General features: G+C 57.5%; 2 protein-coding genes across 9 annotated transcripts in view; one reads left to right on the top strand and one right to left on the bottom strand.

Moving 5' to 3' along the window:
* The window catches only part of SH2B3 (SH2B adaptor protein 3), a 51,284-nt gene extending 40,061 nt beyond the window's left edge, over nucleotides 1-11,223 (top strand). Inside the window, exons 4-8 of the mRNA XM_019507240.1 lie at nucleotides 1,156-1,247; nucleotides 2,349-2,443; nucleotides 4,239-4,453; nucleotides 5,019-5,181; nucleotides 7,038-11,223. Coding sequence (XP_019362785.1) covers nucleotides 1,156-1,247; nucleotides 2,349-2,443; nucleotides 4,239-4,453; nucleotides 5,019-5,181; nucleotides 7,038-7,342 — 870 coding nt within the window. The 3' untranslated portion in view covers nucleotides 7,343-11,223. The remainder of the gene's footprint in view (nucleotides 1-1,155; nucleotides 1,248-2,348; nucleotides 2,444-4,238; nucleotides 4,454-5,018; nucleotides 5,182-7,037) is intronic.
* Nucleotides 11,224-12,731: 1,508 nt separating this feature from the next.
* ATXN2 (ataxin 2) overlaps nucleotides 12,732-14,164 on the bottom strand; it is a 46,441-nt gene continuing 45,008 nt past the window's right edge. For 7 of the 8 annotated variants that reach the window (XM_019507231.1, XM_019507233.1, XM_019507232.1 and 4 more), the window contains 2 exons: nucleotides 13,722-13,890; nucleotides 12,732-12,885 (listed from right to left, as the gene is read on the bottom strand). In XM_019507231.1, coding sequence (XP_019362776.1) covers nucleotides 12,857-12,885; nucleotides 13,722-13,890 — 198 coding nt within the window. In that variant the 3' untranslated portion in view covers nucleotides 12,732-12,856. The remainder of the gene's footprint in view (nucleotides 12,886-13,721; nucleotides 13,891-14,164) is intronic. The other variant, XM_019507236.1, reaches the window with a different exon arrangement.

Raw genomic sequence — 14,164 nt, 5'->3', positions numbered from 1 at the left:
GTCCGCCGGTGCACCCGCCTGGAGATGCCCGACAACTTCAACACCTTTGTCCTTAAGGTAGGACTTGCCATCCCTCCTAGGCCATGGGTGAAGGGTCGGGGGCAAGAGGCTGCTGCCCTCCCCGGTGCCTCAGCTTGCCTGGCCCAGGCCCTGCCCTTTGCCCGGCTGTTCAGCACATGCTGCCTAGGTGCTGAGCGGGTCGCTCGCAGCCCAGCCCCTTGCCCTCCCTTTGTCCCAACGGCCAGCAGGCAGCGTGCCCCAGCCACCCCGCTGGCGCCAGGCTTCATCACGGCCCCCCAGCGCCCATCACAGCACATGTGCACGAAGGCTCTTGCGCCAAATTTCACTTCCTCTTCTCCCCCCGGCAAGGAGCAGCTCCAGTTTGGGCTCGGCCTTTCCACCCGGGTGCAGCCCTCTTGGTGCCGTGGCTCTGGCGCGTGACAGAGCCAGGGGCACGGTCTCAGGCAGGGGGCAAGAGTTCTGGAGACCTAAGCCCACCCTGCAGGGAGCCAGCGCAAGACCCCGGCCTGCGCGTGGGTGGGACGGTTAGGTGAATGCCCCGGCCCCTTTGCTTCATCTCCCCTGATGCGCCACCCGGGACGGCCGTCTCCCTCCAGGGCCTTGCATTCATGGCCTCGTGCCCCGGCAGCTGGCAGCACGAGACCACCTGCCCGGTCTCTGTGGGCCAGCAGAGGTTGGGAGCAGCTGCCTCCGGCGGCCACGCCGAGACACACAGGCTGCTCACTGCCCCAAGCGTCCAGGGGGGAACCGCCGCCTGCGTCATCTCCAGCCCTGCAGCCCTCGCAAGGGGCAGGGGGAGAGAGGAGAGCGAGTTCCCCTGGGAAGTCTGCGGCCGGATCTCCTCGCCCTTCGCAGCAGCCTCCTTCCTGCCTCTGCCCCCCTCGCAGCCGTTCCCTAGACCGCAGCGGAGGCACGTGAGGCCCCAGCGAGGAGGGAAGAGGAAGCTGCAAGGCAGAGGGAAGAGCGGAGAGGGAACTCCCTGGGGCTGGGGAGAGGCTCAGAGGGAAGCGAGACTGGGGCCGGTTCTCAGAAGCCCCACGGAAACCCCCTCCTCTGCAGCGGGCCCTGGCGGCGCTGGCTGGGCAGGGCGGCTGCCGTGGTGGCTGTCAACCTCTCCCCTTCTTCCCTGCCCAGGTGAGCAATGCCACGGATGTGATCTTTGAGGCTGGGGACGAGCAGCAGCTGATTTCCTGGACAGCAGAAATCAAAGACTGCTTGAGCCGAGGGTAAGGAGGAGCCGGGGCTGCCCCAGCCGCGGCCTGGCCCCTGTGTCAGCAAAGTATGACCGCCGCTAACCACGCGCCCACCGTGGCCGTGGTCCCTGCCTGGGGATCCCAGCCTTGGCCCAGTGCCTGCGGCAGGCCACGCACTCTGCAGTGCAGCACGTGCCCGGGGAGAGTTGTGGGCTTGCCCAGGCCACAGCACGAGGGCTTTGGGGCGCCAGCTCTCGGTTCACATGCCCCGTCCCGGGACTCCATGTCCCCACCAGTGGCTTGGGACAGAGGCTCCTGGTTTCCCAGCACGGAGGCAGTCTGGCCCTGTTCCCACAGCCTGGGAAGCCAGGGGCCAGGTTGTCACTACCCTCCGGAGAACGGGGAGGAGGCATCCAGCCCGCTCGAGTAGGGCCACGGACTGGGGAGGAAGCACCAGCAGGCCCGGCCAGCCCGTGGGCTTCAGCTAGCGCCAGCTTTTCCTGCAATTGAAATCCCCAGCAGCATGTCCTCCCCGGGCCCCAGTGTGATTCATGGAGCGCTCTGCTCCCGCAGCCCCTGCCTGGCTCCCCCACTTCCATGAATTAGGAGGTGCTTCCGGCCAGGCCTCCCGAGATGCTAACGCAGCTCGGCTTGGTGCTGTTCAGCGGTTGGCCCTGCTTCCCCCACTCAGCACGGGACAGGGCTCGCGTGGACGGGGTTGCCTGCCCCGGTCCACGGGCAGCCAGGGCTTGGGGAAGATGCGCTGCTCTCTGACCTGCATGGCAGTGGTCGTAAGCTCGCAGATGGTGTGTCCTGCTGGGCTCGTGGCCTCTTGCAGGGCAGGGTTGAGGCTGGAAGGCCCCTGGCCCCACAGTCTGGACCCAGAGGGTGTCCCTGACTGGGTCCCGGAGCCCTGTGCCAGAGGAGCTGGGATTGACGGGAACTGGGACGCCCATGGAGGCTCCTGGCATTCCTCCTCCTCCTCACCAGCCCCCAAGCTTGGCTCCGGCAAGCCCAGCGCTTCCCCTTTCCCTTGCTGTCGCCCCTCGGCACAGAGGGTGCTCGCCCCTGCCGCGTCGCAGCTGGCTGCACCTGGGCGCAGCGGTGACAGCGCTCCCCGATTTCTCCCCGTAGGTCAGACGCAGCTGACGTAGAGCCACTTCCGGGCCAGCACTCCGATGCCCTGGCGTCCAGCCCCGCGACCAGCAGCACCGACTCCCTTAACCAAGGTGAGTGCCCCACGCGGCACCACGGCTCTGCTCGGCCTGGAGGAGGAAGGGAAGGACAGCCACTAGGACAAGGCAGGAGCACTTTGCAGGGAGCAGTCTCACCTGCCGGGCAGCCAGGGGAGGGTGCGCTCCTCGTAGGAGCTGAGCACCAGCCCAGACCCAAGGGTGGTGGAGCTGGGGAACGGGCCGACTGCACCAAAGGGCAGACATGGCTCTGGCCTCTCCCCAGACAGGCTGCAAGGCCCAGTCACCAGCCTGCCTGCGCTGGGCGCAAGGGGGCCTGCGCTGCGCTCATCTCCTGGCCTCCTTGAGAAGTGCCCTCTTGAAGGCCGGTCTCCATCCAGAGCTGGTCGCAGGGGTGATAACAGGAGGAGACAAAGCCACGGCTCCCTTGTGGCAGGGGCAGTGCAGACTGTTCACAAGAGATGGGCCCTGCCCCGAGGTGCTTGTGAGGACAGCGGACGGGGGCACAGGCCCGGAAGGGGCAATAGGCAGGGCAAGGTTACCCAGCAGGCGGGTCCAGGGCTCCAGTCCCAGGGCCGGGCAGCCTCCAAAGCCAGCGTCCGAACAGCGAAGCAAGCGTGCTGGTGAGAGCGCCCGGGTGGGGAGCAGAGCGTGCGTGGTGAGGGCCAGGCCAGGTGGACACAGGACAGTGGCCTGCAGATGCCGGTGAGCTCTGGGGAGCACAGGGCAGGCCCCACGTAACCCAGACCATCAGGGCAGACATCACCCAGGCAGAGCTGGAACAGGGTGGAGAGTCTGTAGTGAGTGACCGAAGGAGGGGTACCTGCAGGGAGCTTGCGCTGACACCCAGCGGGAAGCCACGGGGAGGGTCTGCCCGGGAGGCATGAGAGCGGCAGCTCCTGTTCAGCAGCACCCTCTGGCATTTCTCTAGGCCCTTGGGGTGGCAGCAGTCATGAGGGGGCAAGGCCAGGGACCCTCCTTCTGCCCCCACGGTGGAAGTGGCTGGGGCAAATGAGGTCTTAATACGGCAGAGCCTCACGCCAGCCCCAGTCCTACCACTTGCCCTTAGCAGCAGGGCCCTGTGGGATTAGCCAGGGTCAGGCTGGGGGGCAGCAACCCCAAGAGCCCAGTTCCAGCCCCACGAGGTTTCGGTGCCAGGGGAGGCGAGGGGCATGAGGGATGCAGGGCCTGCAAAACCCCGTGGGCTGGCAGAGGGGGGACTCTGCCCCTCCCCGGATCATGGCCATGGAAGAGCAGGATCCCGCGGGCTCCCTGGTTTGCGGGAACCTGCCCCGGCATGTGAGCGGAGCACCGTGAGGGTGCTGGTCCTGCCATCACACACTATTGCTATCCAGGAGCCGAGGCAGGGCTGCATCTGGGGAAGGCTCCAGGTTGCCTCCTGGTTTCTGTTGCCAAGAAATCAGTCCTTGGCCTGCCCTTTCCCGTAAAGAGGAACTGGGCTGACCTGGCCTCAGGTTGCGTCGCCAGGAAACCAGGCTCTTACTGATAGCCTTTGCACTTGGTTTCAGTCTCACGCAGCGCCCAGGCCCCGCGGCGCACGGCTCCAAAGCAGAAGTGGCCGGTGACTGAGTTAAAGAGCGTGGCCGGGCTCAGCAAAGCCACGCACGCGAGGCGTGGGGAGGAGTCTGGTGCACGCTGTTCGGGGCCAACTCCCCTTCCTGCAGACATGCCAGGCGGCAGCTGAGGAGCCGGGGATGGCGGAGAAGTGGCCTCATCGTCCTTCGTGGCTGCTGTGGAGCTCGCACACACGTTTCCCCCCCTCCCTGCAGCCCCACGGGTCCTGACATGTCTCCCTCTCTCCTCCCTCCAGGGGCCGTGCCCTGTGCGCCCCCAGAGCCACCCTGCCAGAAAACCGACCATTTCCTGTCATCCTACCCCTGGTTCCACGGGCCCATCTCTCGCGTCAAGGCTGCCCAGCTTGTTCAGCTGCAGGGGCTGGAAGGCCATGGGGTTTTCCTCGTTCGACAGAGTGAAACTCGCAGGGGGGAATACGTCCTCACCTTCAACTTTCAGGGAAGAGCGAAGGTACGGTTTGGGCACAGAGGTGCATGGGGGGTCCCCTCTTTGGCCTGAGCTTGCTCCCTGAGCTGGACAAGAGGAGCAAAGTACTGCACAGCCAGCCTCAGGTGCAGCTCAGATGGCCAGCTGGGTCCATTGCCCCTCGGGCACCCTGCAGCAGGGAGCACACGTGCCCCCTCGCCTCATGCCAGAGCTGAGCCCCAGCAGAAGCAGGATTTTTTTTATCCCACGGGCCCCGTTTCCATAGGGGGAGCCAGCTGGCGGGCTCTGGAGGTGCTTCTGCTGCTCCCAGCACCCGAGGAAGCAGAGCCAGGCGTGTGCTGGGCCTCCCGGGGTCACAGCCGCTGCAGGGAAGGCCCTGGAGGGCTCCAAAATGGGGCTGAGGCTTGCAATAAACAGAGCAGCCCTTGGGGACAGAGGAGGCCCTGTTCTGATTACTTGGGGTCCCTGGGGGCCAGCATGAAGCCCCTCAGCACTGCGGGGGCCTGGGCAGGGCTTTCCCATCTGGGCAGGGCCCATCACCCCGCCAGCCCCGAGTGAGACGCTAACAGTGCCCTCCCTCCCCCAACAGCACCTGCGGCTCTCATTGACCGAGCGAGGACAGTGCCGCGTGCAGCACCTCCACTTCACCTCCATCGCGAACATGCTGCAGCACTTCCAGCGCAATCCCATCCCTCTGGAGTGCAGCGCTGCTGGTGACGTCAAGCTCTCCAGCTACGTCCCTCCCTCCCAAGGTACAGGGGGCCTGGGGACTGCATACGGGACCAGGGGATGTTCCCCTGGGGCAGGCGCTGAGCAGCAGCAGTCAGGAATTGCCCTCAAGGGCATCGGCAGGCCCTGCGTCCGTAGCATAGCGTTGTGTCCACGCAGTTGCCGAGAGGAAGCAGGGCTAGGGCCAAAGCCAAGGCCAGCTGAAGCGTGGGAGTGTGGGGAGGGCCGGCCGCTGCCTCCAGGCCTTTGCTGCTGTAGGTCAGAGCAGGACCCAGGGCCCGCTCCCCTCCGCACCCAGAGGCTCTGGGCCCGGCTCTGGGGAGGCGGAGGCTGGAAACCCGTAACGAGCCCTAAACCAGGCTGCTCTGGGCCCTGCTTCCTATGGCCATGGGACCAGCTGCTCCCAGCAGTCTCCTCTCCCCGTGCTGATTGCTGCCTTCAGAGGGGGCTTGGAACAAAAAATGAATCTCAGCATTTGTCCTGTTCCTCTCCGAATCGCACACACACACCTGCCAGGGATGGGGGAGGCTTGGAAACAGCTTTGCCATCCAGGCTGCCTGTTTCCAGGTGGAAAGCACCTCCAAACAGCCTGTGCTTCAGCCCAACCTCTGGCCCTGGGTGGCTGCGTTAGAGGGAGGCTGGCACACGGTGGAAGGCTACAGCCTTACTGCTGCAGGATGGGGGGGATGCACAAGTAAAGTGGTGCCCCACTCTGGGGAACAGAGGTGACAGGTCAGAGCATCCCTGCCCAGCAGCTCAGGTGGGGCTAGAGCCCGAGGTTGCCAAGTCCAGCCTTAGGCTTGTGCAACTGGCTCTTGCCTTTGTTTCCACCTGGGTTTCAAGCCCCAAGACCCAGCCATGCTGCCTCTGCAGTGGTTCAGTAGCTCAGCGGCTGGAGCAATGCGGCTGTAGTGGTAGGGGCACATGGTTCAGGCTCAGTGGAGCCCAGTATTTTTCCTTTACCAAGCTCATTTCAAGGTTTGCCCTTTGTTTTTTCTCTACTGGGAAAAATACAAAGGCCAGAGGAGCCAGGAGCCTGCTGTGAGCCCAGCTGGTGCCCTTGGCCCTCCTCGGAGCAGCCCCGAGTTAGGACTGGGCTCAGGTGCAGGGTCCCAGGGACCGTACAAGCCATCCTGCAGCAGCTCCGATGGCAGAGCTGAGCTGGGCAGCCCTGCAGGAGCAAGGCAGGAAGGAGGCCAGAGATGGTGCAGAGAGCATGTGCTCTCCCTCCCTCCTGGCATAGGGTGGAGGGGAGTGCCTAGTACCTCCTCCCCTGTAGCTTTAGGAGCCACCAGCCCAGGCCCTGCTGGGAAGGGGCAAGGGAGGTTTGGGCACAGGCAGGTGCAGGGGCAGGTGCACTTGCCCCAGGCCTATGGGCCACAACAGGAAGTGCCCACCCAGAGCCGCAGCAGGTGACTCTCAGGCCTCGGGCTTCCTCTCTGGAAAGGAGAAGTTGCCCCCGCCGTGGTCTGCAGGGGCCATGCGCCTGGTTCCCATCCGGTGCTCACCAAGAACAGCGTGTTCCCACTCAGGGCTGCATAGCCTGAAAAAGCCTTGGTGGGGGGCACCCCCAGCCAGCCAGCAAACTGGATCCTGCAGCTCGGCTCCCCTGCATTGCACTTGGGGAAGCAGCCTCGGAAGGAGGCCAAGAGGTAGCTGGCTCCTGCAGGCAGCTGCTGGGGAGAACGGCTTGTTGCCCCATGCCTGACAGGCTGCCCCCTACTCCCCAAATAAAAGCCAGGAGCTGCCAGCAAGGAAAAACAGCGCAATGGAAAAGCAGGCAGGACGCTTGCAGCTGCTGCTCCTGGCAGGGTGAACCTGTTCCAGGAGGGCTCGAGGGTCCCTGCCTGCCGTTTCACCAGCTTGGCTTCCTCCACAGCCCCAGCCTCTACCAGCACCATCCTGCTCCCCTTCTCCATCCCCAGCTGGAGCACCGACCTCAGCCTGGCTCACCTCGGTTCCTCCAGCTGCCCACGGCTACACACGACCGACCACCTCCACCCCAGCGCTCAGCCCGAGCAGATCTTCCACCTGGTGCCCCCTCCGGAAGAGCTGGCACAGAGCCTGCGCCTCGGTGAGGCAGCCCCCATGCCCATCGCCCTGCCCCGGACCTCTGACTATGAGCTGGACTCCCCAGGCCGGGGGCACACACGGGCCATTGACAACCAGTACACGCCACTCTGACGGGGTGGCTGGGTGGAGGCAGCGAGACACTTTTGCAAAGGAAAGTATTTGAAACCTTGTGCCAAAATGTTTGGGGAATTGTACAGGAGACAGAAGAACTGGTGTTCTTTTCCTTCTGGCTCAGGATGGTTGCAAGGAGGGGGACTAGGCTTAGGCCTGTTCAAGGGCCCTGTTTAGATCAGATCTCCCTCCTTACTGTTTACAGCCACAACTCCTGTTGGCTTACTGCAGTGCGAGGCTCACAGCCCCGATCCGTTATCGGTACTGAGTATTTCAGTCACTTGCAGTCTCCTGGCCAGTTTTGACATGGCTGAGGCCAGGAAAGCCTGAGTTACACCCACAGGGTTGAAAGTGCTTAAACAAATTGCTGATTTGGGCCACGCAGAGGCAGGGCAGAGGCACTTCCTGCCACTCAAGGAATGTGCTGCAGTTGCATAACATCACCCGGTTCCCTCTTTCTCTTTCTGGAGCAGGCGCAGATCCTATTAGCAAAGGGTTTGCTCTGCAGTTCTGGAGGTGGAGAAGACTGGCTGGCACAGTTAACAAATCAGTAGCTGCAGTTGATCACTGCTACAACTGTGGCAGAAGAAATCGTTCCAGCCACTCATTAATTAAGAAGGTGAACACTAACTTCCCCCTATTGTTCTTAGAAAAATAATGCAACTGATGGGTGGAGCATGGAGACTGACATCTCTTCCTAGTGAAGCTCCACTCCAAGACCGGGAGCGATTTAAGCACAAAGCTAGTCAGGCAAAGAGATTTTCCAGATGTTTTACCTCAAGCTGTTTCTTAAAGCACAGATTTGCTGGCCGCCCTGCTCGCTTGCTCCCCAGCTTAGCCTGCTTGAATAGCCCCCGGAGGCCTTTCCAGCTCTGCAGATGCTGCTCAGTTACTGGTTTCTCCCCCAGATGGATGCCACTGCTCCTCCCTGCCTGTAGATCTTGCACTACCGAGCGCTAACAGAAGCTCACATTTTTGTGCCTTACTTGGACTAAGATTAGGGTTTGGCATTTCTACACTTAGTCAGACACCTGTGATTGTACCCACCCATTTGCCTTTATACTGCTTTGGACACTGGATGTAGGCCCAGCTACATGTACTTGCTTAAGGTTTATAAGCAATAAAATCGCCACTTCCACAAGGCTGGAAGGCTCTCCAACGAGCACGGCCAATCTGTTCCCATTCACGGTCAGGCCAACGCCTCCCGCTGTGAGGCAGCATGACAGCAGGTCTCATGGAAAAGGAGCAGTAGAGATTAGCCAACTTGAAATGCGAACTGGGAGCAAGAGCAGAGGAGAGCTGGCACACAGCTACACAGCACTCCGGGTAGTGGTTTCTAGGTGGTGCACTCACGCTAAACGCACAGCCCCCACGCCAAAACAGTGCCATTCAGGGTGCAAAGAGCAGGCCCATTCAGATCAGTGATTTTCCACCATCTCTGACAGTTTAGGATCGATTGCCAGGCAAATCCCACCCTGGGAAAGCAGATAGAGCAGGGGCCTAAAACCACTAGTGCAAGCCTCCAAGCTTCTCTCCACTGTGCTGGTTTTGTTCAAGCAAAACAAAACAAAAGGCATTTGCTCGCCCCACTCAATGCCCAGGCAGTGGATGCGGGGAGCTGCTGCCCAGAGCGATAGGACAGCCCCGAGAGGAGCCTGCGGGGCTGCAGTGATCCCAAGTCAGCATCACAGGGACCGGTTCTCCATTTCCCCAGCCAGGCCGAAGTGCAGCCCCATGCTTTCACACCGTGCTCCAGACCACATTAACACCAAGGAGTAGTTTGGGAGAGCGTGCGAGCCTTCAGGAGCATTTCACTACATCGGGAGTTGGCAGCGATTCCTGGGCTGAGGTTACACCAGAAAATCCAGCCCGTCCACATGGGTGGAATCGAGTCCTCGTGGCTGAGCAAAACCGGACGCACCCAGGCTCTTTCCAAGTCAAGCATTAAAGCTTTGTTTGCTTTACCAGGGGCAAGCTGCCCCAAATGGGCCATGGCAAAGGGACTAGCTCGACCCCAACGGAAGGGGAGTAAGAGTTCAAAGGGACGCTGTTAACCTGGAAAATCTCTGCAGTGTTTGAAGGCTGTGCGCATGGGAACTCCACCCACCTTCCGCTGCCCTCGCTTACTCAGCGAGGCGTCTGAAAAGAGATTCAAGCCCGAAGCATCTAGGTTGGAGACCAAATGAAGCCTGGTGGCCCAGCATGTGAAGCTGTTTGTGCAGTGAGCACCCCTCACCCACCTGCCAAGGTGCAGAGTCCACTTCAGGAATTCATCTGGCAGCCAGAGAGCTTGATCATAAATTAAAATCAGGGATAAAAAACTTATAGCCATTGAAATGCCGGTGACTGGTGACTTTTGGGAGGAGAATTATTGGCTTCATGGTCATTCAGGAGGGAGGGCTCCTGGTTTTAGAGAAGTGTTTGAGAGGAGAAAGATCTTGATGGATGTAAGCCGTGGTTCACCTCGAGACACTTAAATACGAACATTTTCCACTATAAGCGCACAAGTGATTCTGTGCAGGGCAGGGGATCGTCCCTGTTTTGAAGCATCCAGGATGGTTGCTTCATGCATTCACAGCCTTGGAAAGGGAACATGCAACTTGGGCAGGCCTCCCCTTAGCCAGCGGTCGGTTATGTTGGCCCCCCGGATGGCCACAGCCAGGTAAACACTGTTGCACAGGGCTGGATGGACACCTGGCTTGGCTGAAGTGCTCTCAGCTCTCTCCCAGGTTCTGGGCTCCGGGAAAGGTGCTCCCAGCATCAAATCCAACTGGGGCTCCAAAGCACAACACTGCCTGGGAACAGCTCTGGGTGGATGCAGATGGAGCTGTGAAGGAGACGCATCCGAGCCCTTCTCTCTCAGGAGGCACCAGCACAGGGCTAGCAGAGGGCCTGCTTTCACCACAGCTGGTTAAGAATTAAGTTGCATGCATCTCTCAGTGAAGACAGTGCTTAGTGCCTTGAGGACCTAGCCATACTGCCACAAACAGGAGCCTATTTCAGCCGGTACCCTGTGAAACAGCCAGCACATGGCCAGAATACAGGCCTGCGTCTGAGTCCGATAAGGCCTTCACTGAAGTCAACCCCCCTTATTCTCAGGACAGGACTTGCTCTTTGCAGACCAACAGGCTGGCTCTCCAGCAGCTCCCACACACCCTTGCAGCAGGCAGGCTCTGCGGATGACGTTGCTGGTGTGCGTGAGGTCCCATCCTGTCTAGCCCTTTAATTCCCCCCGTCCTGGTAGAACGGGACCAGCATTTAAGAGCAGGTCACGCCCCCCCCATGGATGCTTCTGCTTCAGGGCTCTCTTCTTCAGCATGGCTCCCAGGAAAGGGTCCAGGTTCAGGGGAAGCAAGGCCAACCCCCGAGGATTAAAAGGCAGCCAGGTGGCAGGATACTTACTTGCTTCAAAGCGTCATTCTTCCCTCTGCTCCCTCAGGAAAGTATTCAGGTAATAATCTTTCTTCTGTTCTGTGCAGCAAGAACACTTGTAGTTTTATACCCGACACTCTCGTACTTTAACACGCATGCAAGGCCGCAATCTTGACTGACAGGTTTTAATACAGTATTCCAGATTTCAAACTTAAGCTTGTTGTATCATAACAGGACATCTTAGCCAGCCAAAGGCCACAGGTATTAAGAGTTGATTGTGCAGTCTACACACTGCCTTTGTAACCCATCAGCAAATGAAGGCCAATGTTGGAATAAACTGCATTTGTTTAAAGCTCTACTTCTCAACAGCACAGAAAATTATTCTTGTATAGCAGATTTTCTATATATTGTTTCTGTATGTACTGTACAAGTAACTTATTCTTGAATAATGCAAATTTTGCTACTATGTAAAGAATCCTGTTCCTAAATAAACTGTTTTTAGAATTTTTCACTCTTGTCCCTTCACATCCCTACTTCTAACCTGATCTTCTCCAGAAGCAGCTCTTGTGTTTCCGGCGATTGGATTAACAGCCGTTAGAAGAGCCCTGCCCCCACCCAAACTGCTAGAAACGGAATAGCTCTCCAAGTGAAGCAAAGGTTTAACAAATCTGCCTGAACGTGCCAATCTGCTCAAGCCCCTGCTCTTCAAGGAGCACAGGCACAAGGCGTTTCACTCACTGGGGTGGATAAAAGCACCCTCTATATTTTTAATGATACTGTGCCCCCTGCTGCTAACCAGAACCGCTTCTCTAAGTGACATCAGCCCTGCACTGTGGTTGCTCAAGACAACGAACCTGAGACACGAAAGCTAGCCTGCTTTCCTCTCCAAGCCCTACGCTTCTGTGCCAGCCATGTTCCACAGACAGATTATTATTTCATTCACCTTTTCAGTGCAGCCAGGGGCAACGCAACTGGAGTGTAGGGGACTCCCATTTCCTCCTCCAATCCATCATCATCTTCTAGGCAGCAGATTTTAAGCATGCTCAACAAGGAACAGCAGCGGAGACCATAGCGTATTTCACAGACGGTGCAAACTGCTACAGGTTAATGCAAGGAAGTCAAGTGCCACAGTTCTCCCAGTCCCTCATGCTGGAGCTTTTACTCAGTCTGGCACGTAGCTTCCACCAACAGCAACCGATGCCAACACCACTGGCCTTCACATCATCTCTAGAGCCCTACACGAAACAGCTAGGTCTGCTCCTCATGGAGGGAGTCATATCATTCGACAGGCAGGCTACAGCAGTTGAGATTAAATATCGTACTTGGAACGTGCTTACAGTTGAGACAAGTCGGTTGAAACACATACCCTGAACACCACACTTGCACCAAACCTTGCATCATGAGGGTGTCAAACGCTGCTCACTTTTGTACAGCCAAAGCAAGCTTACCCGACGGGGAACAGGACGAATGCTCTGGAGACGGAGGATGCCATACACACACCTCAAGAGAAAACGCTTGCCACGTTGGTCAGTTTTTAAAACTTTTTTTATTTTTTAATTTTTTTTTAAAGTTTTTATTTTATATTATCTACAAAGGTTTGTCTTTTTTTTTTTTAACTTAAAAGTTACATCACTGTCTTGCGATAGTGATCACCTCATCAAACGTGATTTATAAATAATAATCCATCAGTTTGACGATTAGAATTTTTTTACTGAACGGTTTCAAGTTTAGTTAGAAGTAAAAGGGATCTCCGAGTCTTGATTTTTAGTGATAATAGCAGCAAGAATCACTCTTGTTACTTCCTTTGCTAGCTGATGAGTTCAGAACTTTGAAGGGTCGTTAAAAAATAAATAACTTCCAGTTTTCAGCAAGCAGAGCTGGGGCACTTGCAGGACTCTGATACAGTGCATGGAATTATGGAATAGCCCACAAGTTCCTACATGCCTCTACTCAGTCCACATCTCTCCCACTGCAAGATGAACTGTTAGCATTCCTATTGAATGTTACAAGAAATCAATTTTTTTTTTTTTAAACAAAATAAATGAAATTCTAGTTTTTCTGTGCTTCCAGTTGGCAGAAGCAGTAGAAGGAGGGTTTTGGCCTACAAAAGGTATCCAGCCTTTCAGTTACTCCAGATCAGCCTTACAACTGTTGTTGGTGGTGGGCTTGTACTGCAAAAGAAATTGCAAAAGTCAGTAGCAAATTGGCAAAGCCATGCAACCGTCTGCTAGTCCCCTGGGCACAGGGTCACTACTCCGCTCAAGCCTTGCAAAAACCTGCATTAAGATGTCCTTTGGCTGATTGCTCTACCTAAGCCCCTGGAAGCCACAATTTGCTCTCCCCACCCATCCCCCAACACACAAAATGAGGTGTTTGTTCACTACACAAGATCACAAGCTGCTCTGAAGGGGAACAAAGCATTTAAGAAGCCTAGGCAAGATTTACATGTGAAGACAGTAATAAAAAAACCAAAAAACAAGGAGTGCCTACTTTTCCTCAAGCAACGGCACTGCAAAATAGCGCTCTCAGAATAAGGAGCACACTTCCAGCGGCCACTTGCCTTCAGCTGTTGGAAGTCTGCAACGCTCGCGCCCCTCGAGCACTATTCCTGCAGCTGCCCTCAAGACCCGTCACTGCTTGGCGTTTTAGGACCCAGACCATTCAACCAGAGGCCACGACGCAGCGCGTCCCCCAAGGCAAGGGCGAGAAGGTGCAGTCCCAAACTCCGCGGCCATCGGTCCTTGTACTTCAGCCTCGGCTACGTTAGCTAAGTCTTGCACACGTACCACGCTCACACCTGTACTGCCAAGATACAAACGCTAAGGGCAGAACAGCCGTCTGCCTGTAGCAGTTTGCCTCGGTAAAAAAGGACATCTTGAGGTTTTTTTGTTTTCTTTCTTTCTTTCTTTCTTTCTTTCTTTCTCCCCACACCTGGCTCACACTGCTCTCCTCACTAGTTTGACCTGGCTCAGTTACGGTGCAGGTCTCCCAGGCACACACTCCTCACCTGAAGGGTGCGTCATATAGGGGAAATGTGTTGTTGTCGAGACTGGAATGGGCTGTAGTGCACTTTGAGCGATGGCGGCTTGGGGACCACCAGGTGGCTGTGTCGTCATTAGCATCATTGGAGCATGGGCAGTTGGGTGAGAAGGAAGCATTCCTGACTGTACATGAGCCTGAAACAAAGAGCTCTTTAGTATAAATGGTCACAAGGAGGCAACACTCCTGGCCACGGGGCTATCAAAGACTCCTCCGGCCGTCTCAGGAAGTCCGGAGATTTGCTCCGCTTGCGCTCGGTTGGCCAGTGTGTGCAATGGGGGCTGAGCCTGCTGCCTGGGGGAGGGCCTCAAATCCTTGCTCTCTGCTCTGAACATCTCTTCTCACTGCCGGTAACTGGGGCAAGAGTCCCTTTACTGACTAAGAGCACAGGAGGGACTGCCAATGTGAGGG

Source organism: Gavialis gangeticus, unplaced genomic scaffold, assembly GCF_001723915.1.
Source record: "Gavialis gangeticus isolate Ggan-Ray unplaced genomic scaffold, GavGan_comp1, whole genome shotgun sequence".
NCBI classification, from domain to species: Eukaryota; Metazoa; Chordata; order Crocodylia; family Gavialidae; genus Gavialis; species Gavialis gangeticus.
Note: the sequence above shows the minus strand (reverse complement) of the source record. Positions and strands in the feature narration are given on the sequence as shown.